The sequence below is a fragment of the Pan paniscus genome, chromosome 1 (assembly GCF_029289425.2).
Source record: "Pan paniscus chromosome 1, NHGRI_mPanPan1-v2.0_pri, whole genome shotgun sequence".
Classification (NCBI taxonomy): domain Eukaryota; kingdom Metazoa; phylum Chordata; class Mammalia; order Primates; family Hominidae; genus Pan; species Pan paniscus.
In genome coordinates this window covers 3,206,568-3,231,161 of record NC_073249.2, presented here as the reverse complement: position 1 = coordinate 3,231,161, position 24,594 = coordinate 3,206,568, and the positions used below count along the sequence as shown (strand labels likewise).

At 39.8% G+C, this 24,594-nt stretch overlaps 1 protein-coding gene across 8 annotated transcripts in view; it reads right to left on the bottom strand.

Moving 5' to 3' along the window:
- SMYD3 (SET and MYND domain containing 3) overlaps nt 1-24,594 on the bottom strand; it is a 759,415-nt gene that overhangs the window by 152,345 nt on the left and 582,476 nt on the right. For all 8 annotated transcript variants that reach the window (XM_003807985.5, XM_008960083.3, XM_034950165.3 and 5 more), the window contains one exon: nt 13,380-13,490. In XM_003807985.5, the coding sequence (XP_003808033.1) occupies nt 13,380-13,490 (111 nt within the window). The remainder of the gene's footprint in view (nt 1-13,379; nt 13,491-24,594) is intronic.

Here is a 24,594-nt window from a genome sequence, read left to right as displayed (position 1 = left end):
ACAGCCAGATATCCAGTACTGTAGCCCACACTGTGTCCTATACCCTGGGGACCAGCAGAACCAGTGCACCAGGGAGGCTGCCCCCATGACAAATGGAGCTGAAGCACATTTTCCTCAAAGCATGGGAGCTGCCTGCCTGGGGCCACTGCCACCTACAGTGATGCCACCCCTTCCAAGGACAAGGCCACCACACACCTGTACATGCCTTCAGGGGACCTGAGAACCAGCTCTCTGGGGCACAATGTCCAGAGGCCCCATCTGTATCCTATCTGGGGGCTGGAAGATAGGCTAAGCCTACACATGGCATCAAGGAAATTGAGGACAGGCCTGGGTCAACCCATCTCCAGTGGTGCCATATGCACCATTACAAGGCCTGCTGACAGTCTCATGTCATTTAGACACCTAAGGACCAGAATGCCTGGCCCACTGCCACCATCACCAGTACCTACATGTGCCAACAAGGGGCCTAAGAACCAGCCCACCTGGTGTCTCCATCCCCAGCAAAGGTTGCCCAAGCCTCCACTAACAATCACAGCCTAAGCCACTAAAGAACCTGTGATCACTGCTGACACAGATTATGGACAAAGAAATAATATGAAGACCACAGTACTGTTCCTACCCAAAATCAGAGCTAAAGAACTCTACCCAACAAATACTGTAAATATATCTACATGAAAAAGTCATTCTCTATGAAAGCCAATCCAAAAACCTAGAAGAAGCAATTATGACACCAGATACACAGACGTAAGGACACAAGAAATGTGAAAAAGAAAACATGACACCTACAAAGGAACACAATAATTCTTCAGAAAAAGATATCAAAGAAAAGGAAATCTATGATATGCTTGAAATGAAATGCAAAATAATGACCTCAAGGAAACTCAGTGATATACAAGAGAACACAGGTAAACAATATGAAAAACTCAGAAAAGCAGTTAATGATCTGAATAAATTCAAAGAGATATCGTAAAAAGAACCAAAGAGAAATCCTAAGACTGAAGAATTCAATGAACGAAATTAAAAAATATAATCGAGAAGCTTCAACAATAGGCTAGATCATGAAGAAGGAATTTCTGAATTGAAGGCAGAGCTTTTGAAATAACACAGTCCAAAAAAGGTGAAAATCTAACAAAAAAGAATGAAGAAAGCCTAAGTGACATATCGGACATCATAAAGTAAAAAGTATTCAAATACCGAAATTTCCAAAAGGAGAAGAAATTATAAAAGTCAGAGAAAACAGGCAGAGCAAGATGCTGGAATAGAAAGCTTCACCAATTGCCCCCACCCCCACAAGGACACCAAGTTAACAACCATCCACACAGAAAAAAACACCTTCATGAGAACCAAACGCCAGATGAGCATTCACAGTACTGGGTTTTAACTTCCTATTGCGAAAAGGGGCACTGAAGAGATAGAACAAACTGTCCTGAATCGCCAGTGCCACCTCTCCCTGACCCCCAGCAGTGGTGCGTGGTGACAAGAGCATCTCTGGGTGCTAGGGAAGGGATGATATAGTTTGGCTCTGTGTCCTTACCCAAATCTCATCTGGAATTGTAACTGGGGCTTGCATCCCCTGAAATAACAGCCTGAGCTGTACCTTGGCCTCTTTTAGCCACAGCTGGAGCAGGTGGGATGCCCCAAGTCCCGAGGCTGCACACTGCAGGGGGGCCCTGGACCCTGCCCATAAAACCATTTTTTACCTCCTAGGCCTCTGGGCCTGTGATGGGAGGGGCTCCTGTGAAAGTCTCTGAGATGCCCTAGAGACATTTTCCCCACTGTCTTGGTGATTAACATTTGGCTCCTTGTTTCTTATGCAAATTTCTGTAGCCAGCTTGAATTTCTCCCCAGAATATGGGTTTTTCTTTTCTACCACATCGTCAGGCTGCAAATGTTGACTCCATGTCTCACATCCAGGTCATGTGGGGATTATGGGAAGCACATCTTGAATTGTAATCCCCGTAATTCTCACAAGTCAAGGGAGAAACCTGGTGGGAGGTGATTGGATCATGGGGGCTGTTTTCCTGAGAGGGGGGTGAGTTCTCATGAGATCTCATGGTTTTATAAGGTGCTCTTCCCGCTTTGCTCTTCGTTTTCTCTCTCATCTGCCACCATGTAAGACATGCCTCTTCCTCTTCACTATGATTTTAAGTTTCCTGAGGCCTCCCTAACCATGTGGAACTGTGAGACAATTAAAACTCTCTTCTTTGTAAATTACCCAGTCTCAGGTAATATCTTCATAGCAGTGTGAAAACAGACTCATACAAGGAAGAATACAGCAATTGTGAGGCACTGAACTCAGTGCTGTCCTGTTAGAGGAGAAAGGAAAACCAAACCAAACTCACCTGATGTTGCCCGCAGAGGGAGCATTTAAACTAGCCCTAGCCAGGGGGCAATCTCCAATCCCAGAGGTCCGAACTTGAGTGCCTGCAAACCTCACCACTGAGGGCCAAAGTACTGTTGGTCTCTAAGTAAACCTGAAAGGCAGTCTAGGCCATAATGACTGCAACTCGTAGGCAAGTCCTACAGCTGAACTAGGCCCAGAGACAGTGGACTTAGGGGGCATGCGACATACTGAGGCACCAGCTGGGACAGCCGAGAGAGTGCTGGCATCACCCCTCCCCTGGCCCCAGGGTGCACAGCACCTGGCTCCAAAAGAGACCCCTTCCTTCTGCTTGAGGAGAGGACAGGGAAGAGTAGGGAGGACTTTGTCCTGCATCTTGGATACCAGCTCAGTCACAGCAGGAGAGGGCACCAGCAGAGTCGTGAGGCCCCCATTCCAGACCGTAGCTCCCAGATGACATTTCTAGACATACTCTGAGCCAGAAGGGAAGCCGCTGCCTTGAAGGAAAGGACCCAGTCCTGCCAGCATTCATCACCTACTAACTGAAGAGCCCTTGGGCCCCGAATAACCAGCAGTGACACCCATGAATTACATCGAAGGCCTTGGGTGAGTCTCCGGGACTTGCTGGCTTCAGGTGAGACTCAGCACATAACCAGCTGTGGTAGCTACAGGGCAAAACTCCTTCTGTTTGAGAAAAGCAGAGAGAAAAATAAAAGGGACTCAATTACCAACATCTTAGGTACCAAGAACCCCAAGAATGGGCTCCTGGGGTCCCTGACTCCAAGACTTGAGTCTTAGCATTTCTGGGCCTGCCTTCGGCCAGAGGGCAGTCCTCTCCCCTGACGAGAGTCCCAAATCCCTGCAACATTCACCACGAGCCGACTTTAGAGACCTTGGGCCTTAAGGGAATGTTGGCGGTAGTCTGGCAATACTCCATGCGGCCAGGGGTAAAGGTGGCTGCGGGATGAGGCTCCTGTGCCTTTGGAAAAAGGAGGGAGACTGAGAAAGATTGAGTCTTACAGTTTTAGTGCCAGCTCAGTCGTAATACAAAAGAATACCAGGTAGACTTTTAAGGTCTGACTCCCAGACAGTACTTCCGGACCCACCTGGGGCCTGGGGGACCTCATGGCCCTGAAGGGAAGGACATAGGCCTTGCTGGCTTTGCCACCTGCTGATTGTAGAGCCCCAGACCCTTGAGCAAACACAGTCAGCAGCCAGGGAGTGGTTACAGCAGGTCTTGGGCGAGACCCAGCACTGTGCTGGCTTCAGGTCTGCATAAAAGCAGAAACATGGAACAATGGAACACAACAGAAAACCCAGAAACAAATACACACACCTATGGTGAACTCATTTTTAATAAAAGTGCCAAGAACATAGAAAAGACAGTCTCTTCAATAAATGATGCGGGAAAAACTGGATAGCCATATGCAAAAGAATGAAACTACACCACTATCTCTCACCATATACAAAAATAAAATCAAATGGATTAAAGACTTAAATCTAAGACCTCAAACTATAAAACTACCACAAGAAAATATTAAGGAAAATCTCCAGGACACTGGGCTGGGCAAAGATACTTTGAGCAATACCCTATAAACACAGGCAACCAAAGAAAACATGGACAAATGGGATCACATCAAGTTAAAAAGCTTCTGCACAGCAGAGGAAACAATCAGCAAAGCGAAGAGACAACCCATGGAATGGGAGAAAATATTTGCAAGCTACCCATCTGACAAGGGGTTAATCACCAGAATATACAAAGAGCTCAAACAAATCTATAGAAAAAACAAATCTAATAATCTGATCAAAAGACGGACAAAAGATTTGAATAGACATTGCTCAAAAGAAGACATACACATGGCATACAGACATATGAAAAGGTGTTCAATATCACTGTCAGAGAAATGCAAATCAAAACCACAATGAGGTATCATCTCACCCCAGTTAAAATGGCTTATAATAAAGACAAGCAGTAACAAATGCTGGTGAGGATGTGGAGAAAAGGGAACCCTTGTACACTGTTGATGGGAATGTAAATTAATACAACCACTATGGAGAACAGTTTGGAGGTTCCTCAAGAAACTAAAAATATAACTACCATAGGATCCAGCAATCCTACTGCTGGGTATATACCCAAAACAAAGGAAATCAGCTTATTGAAGAGGTATCTGCACTCCTATGTTTGTTGCAGCACTGTTCACAATAGCTAAGATTTGGAAGCAAACTAAACGTCCATCAGCAGATGAATGCATAAAGAAAATGTGGTACATATACACAATGGAGTACTATTCAGCCAGAAAAAAATGAGATCCAGTCATTCGTAACATCATGGATGGAAATGAAGGTTATTCCATTAAGTGAAATACCAGTCTCAGAAAGACAAACATATGTTCTTACTTATTTGTGGTATCTAAGAAAAATCAACATGTTCTTATTTATTTACTTATTTATTACTGAAAAATCACATGTTCTTACTTATTTGTGGTATCCAAAAATCAAACCAATTGAACTCATGGACAGAGAGAGTAGAAGGAGGCTTCCCAGAGGCTGCAAATCGTAGGTGGTTTACAGGGGAGGTGAGGATGGTTAATGGGTACAACAGAAATAGAAAGAATGGGTAAGACCTACTATTTGATAGCACAATAGGGTGACTATAGTCAATGATTACCTAGTTGTATGTTTTAAGATAACTTAAAAAATGTAATCGGATCGTTTGTAACTCAAAGGACAAATGCTTGAGGGGATGGATACCATATTTTCCTTAACATGCTTATTTCACATTGCATCATTGTATCAAAACATCTCATGTACTCCATAAATATATGCCCCTACTATGTACCCACATATTTTTTTAAAATAAAATAATTTAAAGTCAGAGAAAACCTATTTAACGAAATAACAGCCAAAACCAAAGGAATTCATCACCACTAGACTAGCTCTAAAAAAAATTCTTAGGAGAGTCCTATATCCAGCAGCAAAAGGACAATATTTGCCATCATGAAAACACACCAAAGTAGAGAACTCACTGATAGAACAGATACACAAATGGGAAAAAGAAGGGAATCAAATGTTATCACTACAGAAAACCACCAAACTGTAAAGGCAAACAATACAAGAGGAAGAGGAGAACAAAGGATTTACAAAACAATCAGAAAACAATTTTTAAAATGTCAGGACTAAGTCCTCTCATATAAATAACCATAACTGTAAATGGTTTAAATTCCCCCAATTAAAAGATTGGCTGGATAGGTAGGAACAACAACAACAAAAAGAATCTAACTATATGCTGCCTACAAAAAAACTCACTTCAATTGTAAAGACAGATTAAAAGTGAAGGGATGGCCAGGCATGGTGGCTCACGCCTGTAATCCCAGCACTTTGGGAGGCTGAGGTGGGCAGATCACGAGGTCAGGAGATCAAGACCATCCTGGCCAATATGATGAAACCCTGTCTCTACTAAAAATATAAAAATCAGCTGGGTGTGGTGGCACGTGCCTGTAATCCCAGCTACTCAGGAAGCTGAGGCCAGAGATTCCCTTGACCCAGGGAGTTGGAGGTTGCGGTGAGCTGAGATCGCGCCACTGCACTTCAGCGTGGTGATAGAGTGAGACTCCATTTCAAAAAAAAAAAAAAGTGAAGGGATGAAAAACAATACTCCACGCAAACAGAAGCCAAAGCTGAGCAGGAGTAGCTGTAGTGTATCACACAAAATAGACATTAAGTCAAAAAACAAAGAGAGACACAAAAGGTCAATATATAATGATAAAAACATCAATTCAGCGATAGGATATAACCATTGTAAACATATATGCGCCCAAACTGGAGCACCCAGATATACAAGGCAAATATTATTAGGGCTAAATAGACAGACAGACCCCAATACAGTAATAGTTGGGGACTTCAGCAGTGGACAGATCATCTAGACAGAAAATCTACAGAAAAATATCACACTTAATCTGTACCACAAAGGAACCCAGCAGATGTTTACAGAACATACATCCAACACCTGTAGAATATACTTTCATCTCATCAGTAAATGGAACATTCTCCAAGATAAATGATACATTAGTCCTCTAAACAAGGCTTAACAAATTTTTAGAAATTGAGATCATATCAGGTACCTTTTCAGAATGCAATGAAATAAAACTAGAAATCAGTAAAAGAAACTTTGGCTGTACAAATACATGAAAATTAAACATGCTGCTTGGGTCAGTGAAGAAATTGAGAAAAAGATCAAAAACTTTCTTCAAACAAATGAAAACGGGCATACAACATATCAAAATGTATGGGTTACAGCAAAAGTAGTGTTAAGATGGAAGTTTATAGCAATAAACACCTATATAAAAGAGGTAGGAAGATTTCAAGTTAAAAAGTCTAACAATGTATCTCAAGGAACTAGAAAAACAAGAATAAACCAACATCAAAATTAGTAGAAGGTAAGAAATAAAGATCCAAACAGATCTAAACAAAATAGAGATTAAAGAACAATATAATACAAAAGATCAATGAAACAAAAAGTTTTTTGAAAAGATAAACAAAATTAATAAACGACTTGCTAGACTAACAAAGAAAGAAAAAGACTCAAATAAGTAAAATCAGTGAGGAAAAAGGGGATATTATACCAGATTCCCCAGAAATTCAAAGCATGATTAGAGACTGTTAGGCACAACTGTATGCCAATAAATTGGAAAACCTAGAAGAAATGGATAAATTCCCAGTCACACACAAACTACCAAGATTAAACCGTGCAGAAAACAGAAAACGCGAACAGAACAATAGCAAGTAATGAGATAGAAATGGTAATAAAGTCTCCCATCAAAGAAAAGCCTAGGACCTGATGGCTTCACTGCTGAATTCTACCAAACATTTAAAAAAGAATGAATACCAATTCTACTCCCACTATTCCAGAAAAATTAGGAGGAGGAAATACTTCCAAAGTATATATATAAAACCAGCATTATATAAAACCAGCATTACCCTGATACTAAAACTAGACAAAGACACAACAACAAAAAACTAAAGGCCAATATCACTGATTAGCATAGACACACTTTTTTTTCAACAAAATACTGGCAAACCAAATTCAACATTAAAAAGATCATTCATCATAATCAAGTGGGATTCATCTCAGGGATGGAAGGATGGTTGAACATATGTAAATCAATAAAGGTGATACATCACATTAACAGAATCAATGACAAAACCATATGATCATTTCAATAGATGCTGACAAAAACTTTCAATAAAATTCAATATGCCTTCATGATGAAAAAAATCTTAACAAATCGGGTATGAGGGAAACATACTTCAGAAAATAAGGGCCATATATGACAAACCCCAAGCTAGCATCACACTTAATTGGGAAAAACTGAAAGCCCCTCCTTTACCACGTGGAACAAGACAAAGATGTCCACTTTCACCACTTTTGCTCAACACAGTACTGGAATTCCTAGCCAGAGCAATTAGACAGGAGAAAAAATTAAAGGGCATTCAAATTAGAAAGGAAGAATTCAAGTTAGCCTTGTTCACAGACAACATGATCTTACATCTAGAACCAAGAGACTCCAACAAAAACTGTTAAACTGATAAATTCAGTCAAGTCGCAGGATGCAAAATCAACATACAAAAATCAGTAGCATTTGTATATGCCAACAGCAAACATCTGAAAATAAATAAAGAAAGCAATCCCATTTGCAACAGCTACAATAAAATAGCATAAACACCTAGGACTAAACTTAATAAAAGTGAGATCTCTACAATAAAAGTATAAAGCACTGATAAAAGAAATTGAAGAGAACATAATAAATTGGAAAGATAGCCCACGTGGATTGGAAGAATACTGCTAAAATGACCGTACTATCCAAAGCAATCTACATTTTCAATGTAATCCATATCAAAATATCAATGACACTCTGCACATGAAAAGAAAAAGGCAATCCGGAAATTCGTATGGAACAGCAAAAGCAATCCTGGACAAAAGGAACAAAGCTGGAGGCATCACGTTACCTGACTTGAAAATGCTCTATAAAATTACAAAAAGCAAAGTAAGCATGGTACTAGCATAAAAATGGACACATGGACCAATGGAACACATGAAAGAATGTAGAAACAAATCCACACATTTAGTCAATGGAGTTTCAAGAAAGTCATCAAGAAAATACATTGAGAAAGGAAAATCTAGATAGCCCATATGCAAAAGAATAAAACTAGACCCCTATCTCTCCCCATATACAAAAGTCATATCAAAACAGCTTAAATATTTGAATATAAGACCTAAAACCATGAAACTACTATAAGAAAACATTGGGTAAACACTTCAGACATTGAGCTGGGCAACTACTTATTGAGCAAGACCTCCAAAGCACAGGCAACCAAAGCAAATATAGAAACATGAGATCAAATCAAGCTAGAAAGCTTCTGCACAGCAAAGAAAATAATCAATGAAGAAACAACCTATAGAATTGAAAAAAAATTTGCAAAGTATTCATTGGACAAGAGATTAATAATCACAGTATATAGGAACTCAAACTCAATAGCAAAAAACAACCCAATTAAGAACAGGCAAAATATGCTGAATTCATAGAAATGGCCAACAGATATATTAAAAAATGTTCAATAACATTAATGGTCAGGGAAATGCAAATTAAAACCACAATGAGCTATCATCTCCCCAGTTAAAATGGCTACTATAAAAAAGTAAGAAAATAACAAATGCTGGCAAGGATGTGGAGAAAGGGGAAGGCTCACACATTGTTGGTGGAATGTAAATTAGTACAGCCACTGTGGACAACAGTAAGGAGGTTCCTCAAGAAACTAAAAACGCAACTACCATGTAACCAAACAATCCAAACGTTGGATATAGATCCAAAAGAAAGGAAATCAGAATATCAAAGAGATATCTGCACTCCCATGTTTATTGCTGCACTATTCAAAATAGCCAAGGCGTGGGTCAACCTAAATGTCCATCAATAAGTTAAAAAAAAAAAGCCATATATATATATATATATATATACACATATACACACACACACAACTGAATATATTTCCTCTATAAAAAGTAATAAAATCTTGTCATTTGTAGCAACATGGATGGAACTTAAAGACATTACATTATGTGAAATATGCCAGGCACAGAAAGACATATCTCATGTTCTCACTCATACATGGGAACTAAAAAGAAGGTGATTTTATAGAGATAGTGAATACAATAGTGGTTTTGAGGCTGGAAAGAGTAGTAGGCAGAGGGATTAAGAGGGGTTGGTTAATGTATACAAGATTACAGCTCAATAGGAGGAGTAAGATCTAGTGTTCAGCTGCACAATAGGGCAACTATAGTTAACAATAGTTTACTGTATATTTCAAAATAGCTAGAAGAGAAAATTTAGAATGTTCCCAACATAAATAAATTTTTGAGGAGATGGATCTCCCAGTTACCCAGATCTGATCATTACACATTGTATGCTGGTATCAAAATACCACATATACCACACAAATATGTACAACTATCATATATCAATAAAAATGTTTAAAAAGCAATAAAGAGCATTTAACTTGGAAGAAATCACATTGTCCTCCCTTTGCAGACAACATGACCTTATATATGGAGAAACTAAAAGACTCCACCAAAATACCCTTAGAACTGATAAATTCAGTAAAGCTGCAAGATACAAAATCAACATGCAAGAATCAGCCGTGTTTCTATACACCAATAATGAACTACCTGAAACAGAAATCAAGAAAGTAATCCCATTTACACTAGCTACCCACCCCCCAAAAAAAGACACCTAGGAGTAAATTTAACCAAGGAGGTGAAAGGCCTCTGCAATGAGAACTATAAAACATTGATAAAAGCAACTGAAGAGAACACAAATGGAAAGGCATACCATGCTCATTAATTGGAAGAATTAATATTGTTAAATGATGATACTATCCAAAGCAATCTACAGATTCAATGCAATCCCTATTAAAATACCAATGATATTCTTCAAGAAATAGAACTAATGATCCTAAAATTAACATGAAAACACAAAAGACCCCAAATAGCCAAGGCAATACTGAGCAAAAAGAACAAAGCTGGAGGTATCACACTACCTAACTTCAAAATATCCCACAAAGTTATACTAACAAAAAAAACATAGAATTGGTATAAAAACAGACATATAGACCAATGGAACAGAACAGAAAACGCACAATTAAATACACATTATTTATAGGCAACTGATTGTCAACAGAGGCACCAAGAACACACAGTGGGGAAAGGACACCTCTTCAATTATTTGTCATCAGAAAAGTGGATATCCACGTGCAGAAGAATGAAACTAAACCCTTATCTGTCACCACACAGAAAAATCAACCAAAATTAATTAACTACTGTGAGCCTGGAAACTATAATACTAAAAGAAAACAGGAACACTTTTACACTGTTGGTGGGACTGTAAACTAGTTCAACCATTGTGGAAAACAGTGTGGCGATTCCTCAGGGATCTAGAACTAGAAATACCATATGACCCAGCCATCCCATTACTGGGTATATACCCAAAGGATTATAAGTCATGCTGCTATAAAGACACATGCACACGTATGTTTATTGTGGCACTATTCACAACAGCAAAGACTTGGAACCAACCCAAATGTCCAACAATGATAGACTGGATTAAGAAAATGTGGCACATATACACCATGGAATACTATGCAGCCATAAAAAAGGATGAGTTCATGCGTTTTGTAGGGACATGGATGAAGCTGGAAACCATCATTCTCAGCAAACTATCGCAAGGACAAAAAACCAAACACCACATGTTCTCACTCATAGGTGGGAATTGAACAATGAGAACACATGGACACAGGAAGGGGAACATCACACACCGGGGCCTGTTGTGGTGTGAGGGGAGGGGGGAGGGATAGCATTAGGAGATATACCTAATGTAAATGACGAGTTAATGGGTGCAGCACACCAACATGGCACATGTATACATATGTAACAAACCTGCACCTTGTGCACATGTACCCTAGAACTTAAACTATAATTTAAAAAAAAAAAAGGAAAACATAGGGGAAACACTTCAGAACATTGGTCTAGGCAAAGATTTTATGGCTAAGACCACAAAAGCACAAGCAACAAAAACAAAAATAGATAAATGAGACTGTATTAAACCAAAATGCTTCTGCAGAGCAAAGGAAACACTCAACAGAGTGAAGAGACAACCTACAAAATGGCAGAAAATATTTGCAAATTATGCGTTCAAAAAGGAACTAATATCCAGAATATACAAGGAACTCAAACAACTCAACAGCAAAAATATCACAAATATTCCAATTCAAAAGAGGGCAAAGGATCTAAATAGATATTTATCTAACACATATAGAAAAGGCCAATAAAAATGCTTATCAGCAACCACCAGGAAAATGCAAATCAAAACCAAAATGAGGTGTCATCTCACCCCGATTAGAATGACTATTATCAAAAAGACCAAAAAAAATAAAAATAACAAATGCTGGCAAGGATGTGGGGAAAACATACTCTCATACTAGGCTGGTGCAAAAGTAATTGCGGTTTTTGCCATTAAAATTAATAGCTACCCACTCCCAAAAAAAGACACCTAGGAATAAATTTAACCAAGGAGGTGAAAGGCCTCTACAATGAGGCCACTGCCATTACTTTTAATGGCAAAAACTGCAATAACTTTTGCACCCACCTAATAGTATAGCCATTATGGAAAACAGCGTGAGGGGTTCTCAAAAAACTAAAAATAGAACTACCATACAATCTAGCAATTACAGTACTGGGTATTTATCCAAAGGATAGAAAATCAGTATATCCAAGGGATACCTGCAGCCCCATGTTTATTACAGCAGCACTATTCAGAAAAACTAAGATGAAATCAACCTCTATGTCCATCAATGGAAAAATGGATAAAGAAAATGTGGCATACATACACAATGGAATATTATTTAGTCATGAAAATGATATTCTGTCATTCATGGCAACATGGATGGGCCTAGAGGACACTATGTTAAGCAAAGTCAGTCAGGTGCAGAAAGATAAAATACTCCGTGTTCTCACTCATATGTGGGAATTAAAAAAAATGGATTTCATGGAAGTAGAGAGCAGAACTGTGGGTACTAGAGGCTACGAAGGTGGGGAGAGGTTGGTTAATGAACACAAACTTAGGAGGAACGAATCTGCTCATCTGCAGCACTGTAGGGGGATATGGTTCACTTAATTTTATTGTATATTCTCAAAATGCTAAAAGAGGATTTTGAATATTCATGACATAAAGAAATGATAAATATATGAGGTGACAGATATGCTAATTACCCTGATTTGATACTACACATAGTATACACATAATTAAGTATCACTCTGTATCCCACAAATATGTGCAATTATTATGTGTCAACTAAAAACAAAAGGAAAAAACTATAAGGATAAAAAACAGATCAGCGGTTATCAGGGGTTGGGGTAGGGGTGACTATAAAGGGACATGAGGGCACTTTTTTGGGAAATGAAACCATTCCGTATCTTGATTTTGATGGCAGTTTCATGACTGCGTTTGTTGAAATCATAGAACTGTCTCACTAAGTAGGGTAAATTTTTTGCATGTAAATTGTACCTCAACAAACCTGATTTTATTTTAAAAAACATTTTTAAAGAAATAAACTAGGTAAAACTTGGTATGTTGTTTACCGAGCAATAACTTGTCAATCATAACGTAATTCAACCCACTTACTACATATGTTCTACTAGCACTCTGGCCTTCACCCATCCTTTTAATTAAATATTTAATGCCTACATTCCCACTTGACTCTAAACTCCACAGATCCTTACCTTTGGTTAAATCGGTTAAATCTCAGCTTGGTGGGTGACAAAAGTTCCAGGAAACAAAATATATGCAGTTCAATGAGTTATCTTATTTATCTGTTTCCTACCATGTACTGAGGGTCATTACTTTTGGGTTTATGAAATCAAGGCAGAGTTCTCTGAAGATCACTGAGATTTTGCCGTGGAGGTGTTTCAATCCGGTTCCATACTACATACCTTGTCCTGGGTTTGGCAACGGAAACAGTCACATTCAAAGCAGTACTGGTCCCTCAGCTGCTTCCGGCGCTCCTCACTGGTCATCAGCATATCCAGGTAGCAGATGGTGAGCTGTGCAGGCCAGAGAGAGGGAAGCGCTGAAACATCTGCTGTGCTCATTTCTTTAACAAATGGTTATTATTATTGCTAATTATTGGAGTAAAACTTGTTTTTATTATAAACCAAAAATATAAGAGAGAAGGTACCGCTTATAGTTTCTCTAACCAAATGATCACACATAAATTTTTAATCTATTTCCTTTCAGTCTTTGCTATGTGGTAAATATATATGTATCATATATTTAAAGAACGGGTCTTATGATCTCTACCCACTTTTGTATCTTAGTTTTTTTCACTATAGGAAAATATCAAAAACTGTTGTATGTTTGGTATTACTAAGGTTTGCTAATAAATTCTATAACCATTAGCAATCAGAGAAGCCAAATTAATCCTGGCAACCAAAAGGGTGGCAGATGATACAGCCAGATTGCTCTTAAATTCTAACCAATTCTATAGCTGCCTCATGGAATTTAAGGTCATCCAAATTTGGTATCTTTGAAATGAGAAAACAGTTCTCTTATTTGTATCTAGGTTTAAAAAAAAAGGGGGGGGGGTAGAATAATTTCCAAATAGGGGAGAGTTTAACTTGAGAGTACCACCACTGATGGAAGCATTTAAACTGACTGCCTTACACCCTTTCAGAGTAATATCCCCTGCCTTGGATGGTGAAGGGTTATAAATGAGAGGATATATTTAAAGGACTCCTCGGACACTCTCTAACACTGAGTCCCATTAAGTCACCGGTCTTTAGGCAACATCATAATGCTTGAGCGTTTTGCACTTGATTAGATCTCTTATGAAAGTCTAATTCAAAATCCAGAAAACAGAATGCTTGATCTTCCCCTCAACCTGTTCCATCTCGGCTAGAGCATTCTCACTCTCAGTTGACAGTAACTCATCTTTTGACTTATCCAAGTTGAAGCCTCAGAGTCATCCTTGACTTCACTCTTTCCTTTACACTTGCCATCCAATCCACCAGGAAATTCTGCGGGCTCCACCTTAAAAACTACCCAGAATCAACCACTTTTTACCTTTTCCAGTGCTACCATCCTGGTCTGAGCCATCATTACCTCTCACCTGTAAAATGTAATAGTCTCACAACTGGTCTCCCTGATTCTTTCTCCAGGCCCCCTGCACTCCACCCTCTAGCCAGAGTGATTCACTTAAAATATGTCAGATGACATGTTCTGTTTGAAACATCACAACAGCTCCCCACTTTGCCTGAGTGAAGGCCAGGTCCTTCTAACTCCCCAAGTGCAATTCAAAGTATGGTCCCCGCATTGGTGCCAGTGCGCACTGTGGGTTACCAGTCCATGACGACATGAGTCAAGAAACAAAGTCAATATTTAGAAATGTTTTTTACTAATTTGGTAAGGGTAATTTTATGTGACTCTAATAATAAAACATTGGGCTTTAAAAAAAAAAAAAAGACAGGGTCTCACTGTGCCACCAAGGCTGGTGTGCAGTGGCATGATCACAACTCACTGCAGCCTCAACCTCCCAGGTTCGGGTGATCCTCCCACCCCTCAGCTTCCCAGGTAGCTGGGGCTACAGGCATGTACCACCAAACTGGCTAATTTTCTGTATTTCTTGTAGAGATGGAGTTTCACCATGCTACCCAGGCTGGTCTTGAACTCCTCGGCTCGAGCAATCCTTCCTCCTTGACCTCCCATGGAATTACAGGCGTAAGCCACTGCACCCAGCCCTTCATTTTTCTAATAATTTATTTTCACTAGATTTTATAAAAATACTGGTCTGCAATAGATTACGAAGGAAAAGAAAAACTGGTCCTTCGTCATAGGTAGAGAAGCAATGGCTTCACATCATCCCACCTGTTCCCTCTCATTTCCCAGTTTCCCTCGTTGCTGCTGCTCCACCAGGCTGGCCTCCCGTCTGGCTCCACACACACTCCTACCTCAAGGCCTGTGCACTGGCTGTTCCCTCTGCCCTTCCGCCCCGTTTACTATGACAACCTCCCTCATCGCCTTTGAGTTACAGTCAAATCCCACTTTCTCGTTCAGGTCTAACCTCAATGCCCTATTAAAAGTAACAACCCAATTCCCTTACCTGCTCTAGTTTTTCTTTTCCTGTATCATATATCAGCTTGTACCATACTGTAGAAATTACTTCTTTGCTTTTAAAAGTAGAAAGTAATCATGGCAGTATGTGTGGTGAGGGGAGAAGTGAAGACTTTGGCAGAGCAAGAAGGCAGGATTATCCACTGAAGGGATGCAAAAAACTCCCTAGAGCAGAAAACTCCATGTGGTTTTTGTTATACTTAAAAGAAAGCATCTCATGTCTACAAAGCATGATCTTACTTGTTTGAAATCATAGTAGGGCAAAGGCAGCCACCCTGTCTGACAGAAAACAAAGCTTTGGGAAGGACTCTCTCAAGCTGTAGGGGTGATGGTGGATGGCTGGGCTGGCCAGCCAGATCTGTCAAATCCACCATGGCCGTCACCATCACCAAGGGGACAGGAGTCACAGCCTGATCTGGCTGGCTGGCTCTCCATAGATTCTTCACATTAGGCAACCATAACATGCTGCTCCACACACAGAAACAAGAATATCTGCCCTTAAGAGATACAGACAATGACGTTACTGAGTATCTACTGTTTGTGGTGAGGCAGCATAGCACAGTAAAAACTGGCAAAGGTCTTGGGTTCAGGTAACACTGAAGACTGCACCCAGATCTCTTGATAAGTCTGATGCTCTTTTTACTTTTACATGGCTGCTTCTCATACTTGGCAGGGAGAGAGGGCTGTAGAAGAAGCTGGCGTCTCTTAAGGAGTGTCCGTAGCACCGTCAAACCTAAAATACTCACGCCTGTGTTAGAGAATGTTCTGTGGCAACTGAGATCCTTCAGCTGAGACAACAGCCACTTTTTGATTTCCTCCATGTTTCTCTTGCTTCATGATCTGAAGCCAGGGTTGCCTCTGAGGCACAAAGGGTCACCTATACCAGGCAAGTTCCTCTTGTTTCTAATGAATGCTATGTTCCAAATTCCAAATAACCTATTTCCAAGCTCACTTTTTGAAACAGCCTATGAGTAAGTCTGGGACAGTAGATAGATTCATCTTATACTATCAGGCTCTGTGGGTCCCAGTTTCCTTATAGGAGGTGAGGTAGCAAATGAGCGCATCCCTATGTCCCCTCTTGGGTTAACTCTAGGACACTAATTCTGAATCCAGCCCAATGGCTCTTAGTCATCAACTCCCATTATCAGAGCAGGTAAATGGACAGTAGTTATTGGGAGATTACAATGTGCCCAGTGTGAAGCCACTAACTCCAGGGCCTGTCACGCCAGAAAAAAAATGTGCTTGACTAACCCAAGACTTTATTACAAGGGCCAAAACTCATGAGTGATCTTGTCAGGCAGCGAATGGCCAACAGGAGACTAGTTATTTCATTTAACCCCAATAAATGGACTCTTAAAGCCTCCCTCGGCATACTATAACTGCCTGGAACCATTACCTGGACTATGCAATGGCTTTCTAACTGGCTTCCCCGCTGCCTGCAGTGTACCTTTCATCTTCTAAACTGCTTTGAGAGAGATCTTCCTAAAACTCGCATGTGATCACGTCATTTCTCTACATAAAAACTTGCGATGGTTTCTCACTGCCCTTGAATAAAGGCACACAAGGCTTTCCCTCCGCTGTTTTTCTGTCTGCCTTTCTAGCCTCCATGTCTCTCCCTGAACCCCAGCCTGTCACAGTTATGTACATTGCTAGACCTCTGAAACAATGAACACCATGCCAACATGTGCCTGGGCATCACTGGCTACGCGAGCCTCCCCTCCACACTCAGCCTCCTGAGAGCCGCTCATCCTCCAAGCTTGGCTCAAATACACCTCTTCCTATGGCGACTGCCCCATTACCTCAGAGAAAGCGACCCATTTTTGTGCTTCTTTTATGCCAATGAAGTCTGCAGAATATCTGGTTATCAATTGTGAAGTGCTTAATGGCAAAAATATTTTATTCATATTTTTGGAAAAAAACAGCCAGATTACTAACAGGTAATGACAGCTAAAATCATGTTATTAGCCAAAGATAAAAACCTTTATTAAAGATTCATTGACTCACCAGTTGCAATGGAATATCTGCTCAGTAAATGTAAGGCTCATTTAGTGGGAACGTATATGTGAAACTTGGCCATTGATCAGTAGACACCTTAATGGCACAGAACAAAATTGCATTAAAATATTAATGCCATTGACCACTGCTCTGCCATTTTAGTGCAGCTCGTATAGAAAATGCAGTAAATCATTTCTGACATTAGAGTAATATAATGAAGGAGATTTTCTAGATCTTGAATACATAGCTTACATTAAAATCTCAAGACAAAATGAACTCCTTTTCCATGAAACCATCTTTTCATTGTCTACAACTGAGTGGATAAGATGAGCAAGTTAAGGCCGGGTGCGGTGGCTCATGCCTGTAATCCCAGCACTTTGGGAGGCCGAGGCGGGAGGATCACGAGGTCAGGAGTTGGAGACCATCCTGGCTAACACGGTGAAACCCCGTCTCTACTAAAAATACAAAAAATTAGCCGGGCGCGGTGGTGGGCGCCTGTAGTCCCAGCTACTCGGGAGGCTGAGGCAGGAGAATGGCGTGAACTCGGGAGGCGGAGCTTGCAGTGAGCCAAGATCGCGCCACTGCACTCCAACCTGGGCGACAGAGCGAGACTCCGTCTCAAAAAAAAAAAAAAAAAAAAAAGATGACCAAGTTAAAATTAGACCTTGTTTCATTTCTAGATTTCCATGATCACAGTTATGAATGTTTCTGTTAACACTGTCTCTGAACTGGAAAAAAGCCTGAAAAATATCACTTCTTTTTAAAGTCAAACCTGAGTATCTTTGTGTCTCTTGTTTCACAAGTTGTGTCCTTGTTTCACAAATCCTGCTAATTTTATCTTCTTAATATTATAGTCTTCAGGTACCCTATCACAAGCCACCACCTGAGCTCCCCCTGACTTCAGGCTACCACTGTTATCTCTTCCCAGGATTATTACATCACCCTGACACTCATTCTCCCAACCTTGCCTACACATAGAAAAGTGGTCATACAAAAATAAGCAATGAGCAAAGGACATCCTGTTCAATAAACGGTGCTAGGACGGCTGGCTAGCCATATGCAGAAGACACCTACCTTGTACCGTATATAAAAATTAATACAAAGATTAAAAATTTAAATGTAAGACCACAGACTTTATGCACCCTAGAAGAAAACCTAAGAAACACCATTCTGGACGTCAGCTTTCGGAAAGAACATATGACTAAGTCTTCAACAGCAATTGCAACAAAAACAAAAATTGACAAGTGGGACCTAAACTAAAGAGTTTCTGCACAGCAAGAGAAACTATCAACAAAGTAAACAAACGACCTACAGAATGGGAGAAAATATTCACAAACTATGCATCTGACAAAGGTCTAATACCCAGAATCTATAAGGAACTTAAGCAACTCAATAAGCAAATAACCCAAGTAAAAAGTGGGCCAAAGACATGAGCAGACACATTTGAAAAGAAGACATACCAGCAGCCAACAAACATGGTTTTAAATGCTCCACATCACTAATCAGAGAAATGCAAATCAAAACCACAACGAGAAACCATCTTACACCAGTCAGAATGGCTATTAATAAAAAGTCCAAAAATAACAAATGTTGGTGAAACTGTGGAGAAAAGGGAACACTTATACACTATTGGTGGGAATGTAAATTGGTTAACCCACTGTTGAAAGCAGTTTGGAGAGGAGCTCAGAACTACTATTTGAGCCAACAATCCCATTACTTGGTATATACCCAAAGAAAATAAGTCATTCTACCAAAAACACACATGCACTCACGTGTTCATCACAGTACTATTCACAATAGCAAAGAAATAGAATCAACCTAAGTGCCATCAACAGTGAGCTAAAAAATGTGGTATATATATATACCATGGAATAGTATGCAGCCATAAAAAAGAATGACATCATGTCCTTTGTGGCAACATGAATGCAGCTAGTGGCCATTCTCCTAAGCAAATCAATGCAGAAACAGAAAACCAAACCCAGCAATTACAGATTTCTCATAAATTGTGGAAACAAATATTTAGAGAATCTATCAAACCAAACACCCAATGTTCTCACTTATAAGTGAGTACACTGGGTACTCATGGACATAAAGATGGCAATGACAGACACTGGCACTACTAGAGAGGGAGGTAGGGCAAGGGGTGAAAAACTGTTGGGTACCATGTTCACTACCAGGGTGATGGGATTCATCACACCCCAAAGCTCACTATCATGCAATATACCCATGCAACACAGCTGCACATGTGACCCCTGAATCTAAAATAAAAGTTGAAATTATTTTTTTAAAAATCACAATTAGGTTACTAAATATTCTTTTAGCTTAATTCAAAAGGTAAATGAAATTACATTTCTTTTACACTTATCCATTCTTAAGAATGGGACAGGGACTTTTATAATGAATTTAACTGTGAAATCACAATTTAGTTATTTATTGAATATAATTTAATAAAACCCCGTTAAAAGCAATTTTATCATCTTAAGCCAAAAACAAAAATCAAACTTGTATGTATTTGTATTCAACAGCCTAAACCTGAAAGCACCGGCTCATTTCAGACTTAAAGGTACCTTCATTTAAAGTGAAACTGGTCATAACACTTTCAGCTTCAATTTCAGAGGAGCATGTATTAGAACAAAGACTGCTTATAGAAAATGTTAATTTAAGAATGGAAAATAATCTGTGTAGATGTCATCATGGACCAACACTTCTACACACAAACCAAATGTTATTCAACAGTTGTAGCAATCTTTCTTGCCGAGTCCAAACATCAGCCAGACCACCTCCACCAACGACCAATTATTCTGCTTTGATACGTGAGATGAGATTTACTATAGTTTTGATAGATTCTCTAAATATGTTTCCACAATTTATGAGAAATCCCTAATGTCATATTTTTTTTTGGACACTCACCATTTGAGCTCTACTGTTCCCTTCAGGAAACTCTAATCACAAATGGAAGAAGAAAATCACTATGTATTAAGCATGATGTGCTGGGCACTGTCCTAGGTAAGTAATTTGTTACTTCATTCCTGAGAATGAAGCTTTATTACTAACCCCCTCCACACTGCATAGTAGTAAGTGGAGCACTGAACAAATCATTTCCCAGTTTAAACCTTACATTTTCTTCCATAAAATAAAAAAAATGAATATGTAACATTACCTGAGTTTTCTAAGATTCCAAAGATGGTACAGACTACTTAGGTCTTACTCAGTTTTGTAGTCCTTGGGTTTTGTTTTTTGTTTTTACCTATTAGGCTTCATCTATTGCTTCCTAAATTGAATCACCCTATAAATATTCCCTATCATCATAGCCATGGTCGTATATACAAAAAGTGAATGAAAGGCAAAGGAAACATCACGTTTCAATCATATGGTTCAACGAGTTGAGAAAAACTCACGCTACAGCAACAGTGACTGAGGTAAAATTGAATGTACACTGAGTAAAATGTTTCGTTTGTGATATCCCAAATCTAACTCAGGGGTTAGAATTGGGTGGGGTTTTAAAAATTGTTTTCTTCAAATGTTTTATGTATAGTACATACAATAAAAAACAGTAACATTTGTAAACATGCAGGAAAAAAAAAAAAAGAAAATCTGGCCACGCAGTTCCTTTGCTGAAACCCTTCAATCATGTCCCGCTGCTCGTCCTTCTCCCTTCCACAAATATTTACTGGGCGCCTCCTATAGACCAGCCAATGTTATGAAACCTTCAGCTAAACCAAGGTCTGTGATAAGGCTCCCATGGGGTTTGTCAGTCTGATCCCTACATGTTCCCTCAAATTCGGGTCACATCTAAATTCTTTCGTCGTCTATTGATGAGAACTGCTTCTTACTCCTTGAACTCACCATTCTGTCCCTGGCCTCTGTGTCTCTGTCTACAATGCCTTTTCCAGCCTCATCCAACTCTAACTCCATGGATCCTTTCAGAGTGTAGGAGTCAGTCCTGGAAGCATTCCTTAACCACTCTCCACTCCCTCCCCTTACTAATCACTCGAGTGCTCCTGCTCTGAGCTGCTATAAGACTGTGCCCATTTACACCACTGTGCATCTTAATTCTATTATCGTTTTCTGTTCTCCGTCAGTTTCCTCAACTATACCTTGAACTCTTGAAGTCAGGGCTGGGTCTTAATAATCTTTGTATTAGAGAAGGTTTCTAAAACTGCTACCAACTCCTGACATCCAGTAAACATGCAGTGAATTCGTTTAATGGTTTAGCAAATAAGATGACTAACAGAGGAAACAGACTGTCTTAATCCCAAAAGACATCAGATTAAGACTGACATTGGGGATACTAATGCATTCAACTTGTGTCAATCACATTTCTCCCAGTTGATATGGCGCCAGAGAATGCTGGCAGCCAATGGCATTATTTGTAACAGCTACAAGTTATTCTAACCAGGAACTCCCATAAGACTGCTTTGGCCTACCCAGCTTTCCTCCCTGATCCATGTTTTATAAAACTATCAGACCAAATGAATTTCATATTTAAGATAATTTTGAAAAGGTAGCCATCAGCAATCCAGTCAAGTGAGCCATGACTTAAATGATATTACACATCTCTGTCTCTAGGAGGTGGCTGAATGAGGAGACAAAAATCCAAAGTCAAATAAAAAAAAAGACCCAATAACTCAGCATTACAATGGAGAGCCTTAAATAGCAAAGTATTATAAATGTTGCTGGTTTGCAAGGAAACTGTCCAAAGAGGGTCCAAAGGATGGATTTATATAGAGAGAAACATGGGGTAAGAAATTTCCATGGCAACTTCTGTTATCACAGACCTTGTGCAATTTTCCAGCTCTCCTTGTGTGAGGTTTGAAATGCTCCCATCTTAAACTGGCAGTAGACTGGCTTTCATATTCCCTTCCTTTCAGGAGCCATGGGACACCACTGAGGACTGCCAGTCATTTGTAAATGTCTGAGACTCTATTCCAGCTTTTTTTTTTTTTCTGAGATGGAGTTTCACTCTTGTTGCCCAGGCTGGAGTGCAATGGTGCGATCTTGGCTCACTGCAACCTGCGCCTCCTGGGTTCAAGCGATTCTCCTGCCTCAGCCTCCTCAGTAGCTGGGATTACAGGCGTGCGCCACCACACCTGGCTAATTTTTTGTATTTTTAGTAGAGACAGGGTTTCACCATGTCGGCCAGGCTGGATGCAAACTCCTGACCTCAAGTGATCCACCTCCCTTAGCCTCCCAAAGTGCTGAGATTACAGGCATGAGCCACGGTGCCTGGCCCTATTCCAGCTCTTATTTTATCTTTAAGAAGTCTCATTAATTTACTCAACAAATGTTGATTGAGGAACTTCTGCCTCAGTTGCTGTTGAGTCTTCCATTGTGAATCCCATATTCTGACACTCAGATCCCAAATAGCTCATATTAAAATTGTGGGTGCCATAATGAGCACTAAAGCCAAATGCAAAGTTCATGATAGGAAATTACCAAAATGTCTAAATTTTTTTCCCAAGGAATTTTAACTTTTAAAAAATTAATACATAATATTTATACATATTTATGGGGTCCAGGTACTATTTTGCTACATGCATACGATGTGTAATGATCAAGTGATGGTATTTAGGTTATCCACGACCTCATGTATTTACCATTTTTGTATGTTGGGAACACAAAATGTCTAGATTTATTCCTTAATTTAAAGCTAATATTTGTACAATAAATAGGAATTACCCTGCTTAATCAATGCCTCAAACTGTCTTTTCTCGTGGCTCTCCCTTCCCCTACCTCTGCTCCAAGGGGTCAGTTTGAAAGGCATAGGATATATTTTAGTTGTTGGGGGATGGCTACAGGCATTAGTTAAGCACACGCCAAGGACACAAGTCTTCTCCAAAGATGCAACAATCCCACACGATGAAGAACTGTCCCATTCAAAATGGCAATAGTGTCCCCACAAGAAATACTGCCGGTCATTAGAGTAAGCTCAATATAATAGAGAGTCGATTCAACAAAAAGTTATCAAATGCCTCCTGGATGCAAAGCAAAGTGCTAAGAGATAGAGAAATAAGACACGATTGTCTGTCCTCATAAAGCTCTAAATAGGGAGGTCTCCAAAACAGCCATAATATGTGCCAAAAATGTATTCATAACCACTATAAGGGAGAACTCAAAGGAAAAGAACTTCTTCTAATATGGGAAATCAGGGAAAGAGTTACACAAGAGATGTGACTGAAAGGGTATCTTAGTCCATTTTCTGCTGTTTAATATGGGAAATCAGGGGAAGAGTTACACAAGAGATGTGATTGAAAGGGTATCTTAGTCCATTTTCTGCTGTTTAATATGGGAAATCAGGGGAAGAGTTACACAAGAGATGTGACTGAAAGGGTATCTTAGTCCATTTTCTGCTGTTTTAACAGAATACCACAGACTGGGTAATTTATAAATAAATTTCTCACAGTTCTGGAGGCTGGGAAGCATGATGCCAAAAGCATGGCACCGGCATCTGGGGAGGGCCTTCTTGCTGCCTGATAACATGGCAGAGGGCGTCACATGAGGTGGCAGCAGGAGTGTCCTCTTCTTATAAAGCCACCAATCTCATCATGGGGTTCCCACCCTGATAACCTTATCTAATCTGGATTACTTCCCAAAGACTCCACACCTCCACAAACCATCAGCAAGAATTTGGGGATAAAGTTTTCAACAGATGGAATCTGGGGGACACGTTTAAATCCTAACAAACAGCCTCGAAGGGCATATAACATTAAGACAAAGAGACATAGTGGACAGAAACGATGATGAATCAGGGGAAACGCTGTTCAGTAAGACCTACAAAATGGAATGGAGAAATGTTTATTCTCTTAAACTGGTATATATGAAGGACTTGTGGGGAGAATCTTCTTTTTGTTGAGAAGATGCCTTGCTAAGTACCACAGGGAAAAATATCTGAGTCTGAAGGGCTTTACACTGAGTGGAAATGTCTCGTATTTGGCAAGAGGAAGGATTTGCTTGTTGCTCCAGAGATGGAAAGAGAAAGATGTGAAAAAGTGAAAGCAGCACCTAAAGACAAGGTGTCTTATTCAACTAAATGAAAAGCAACCA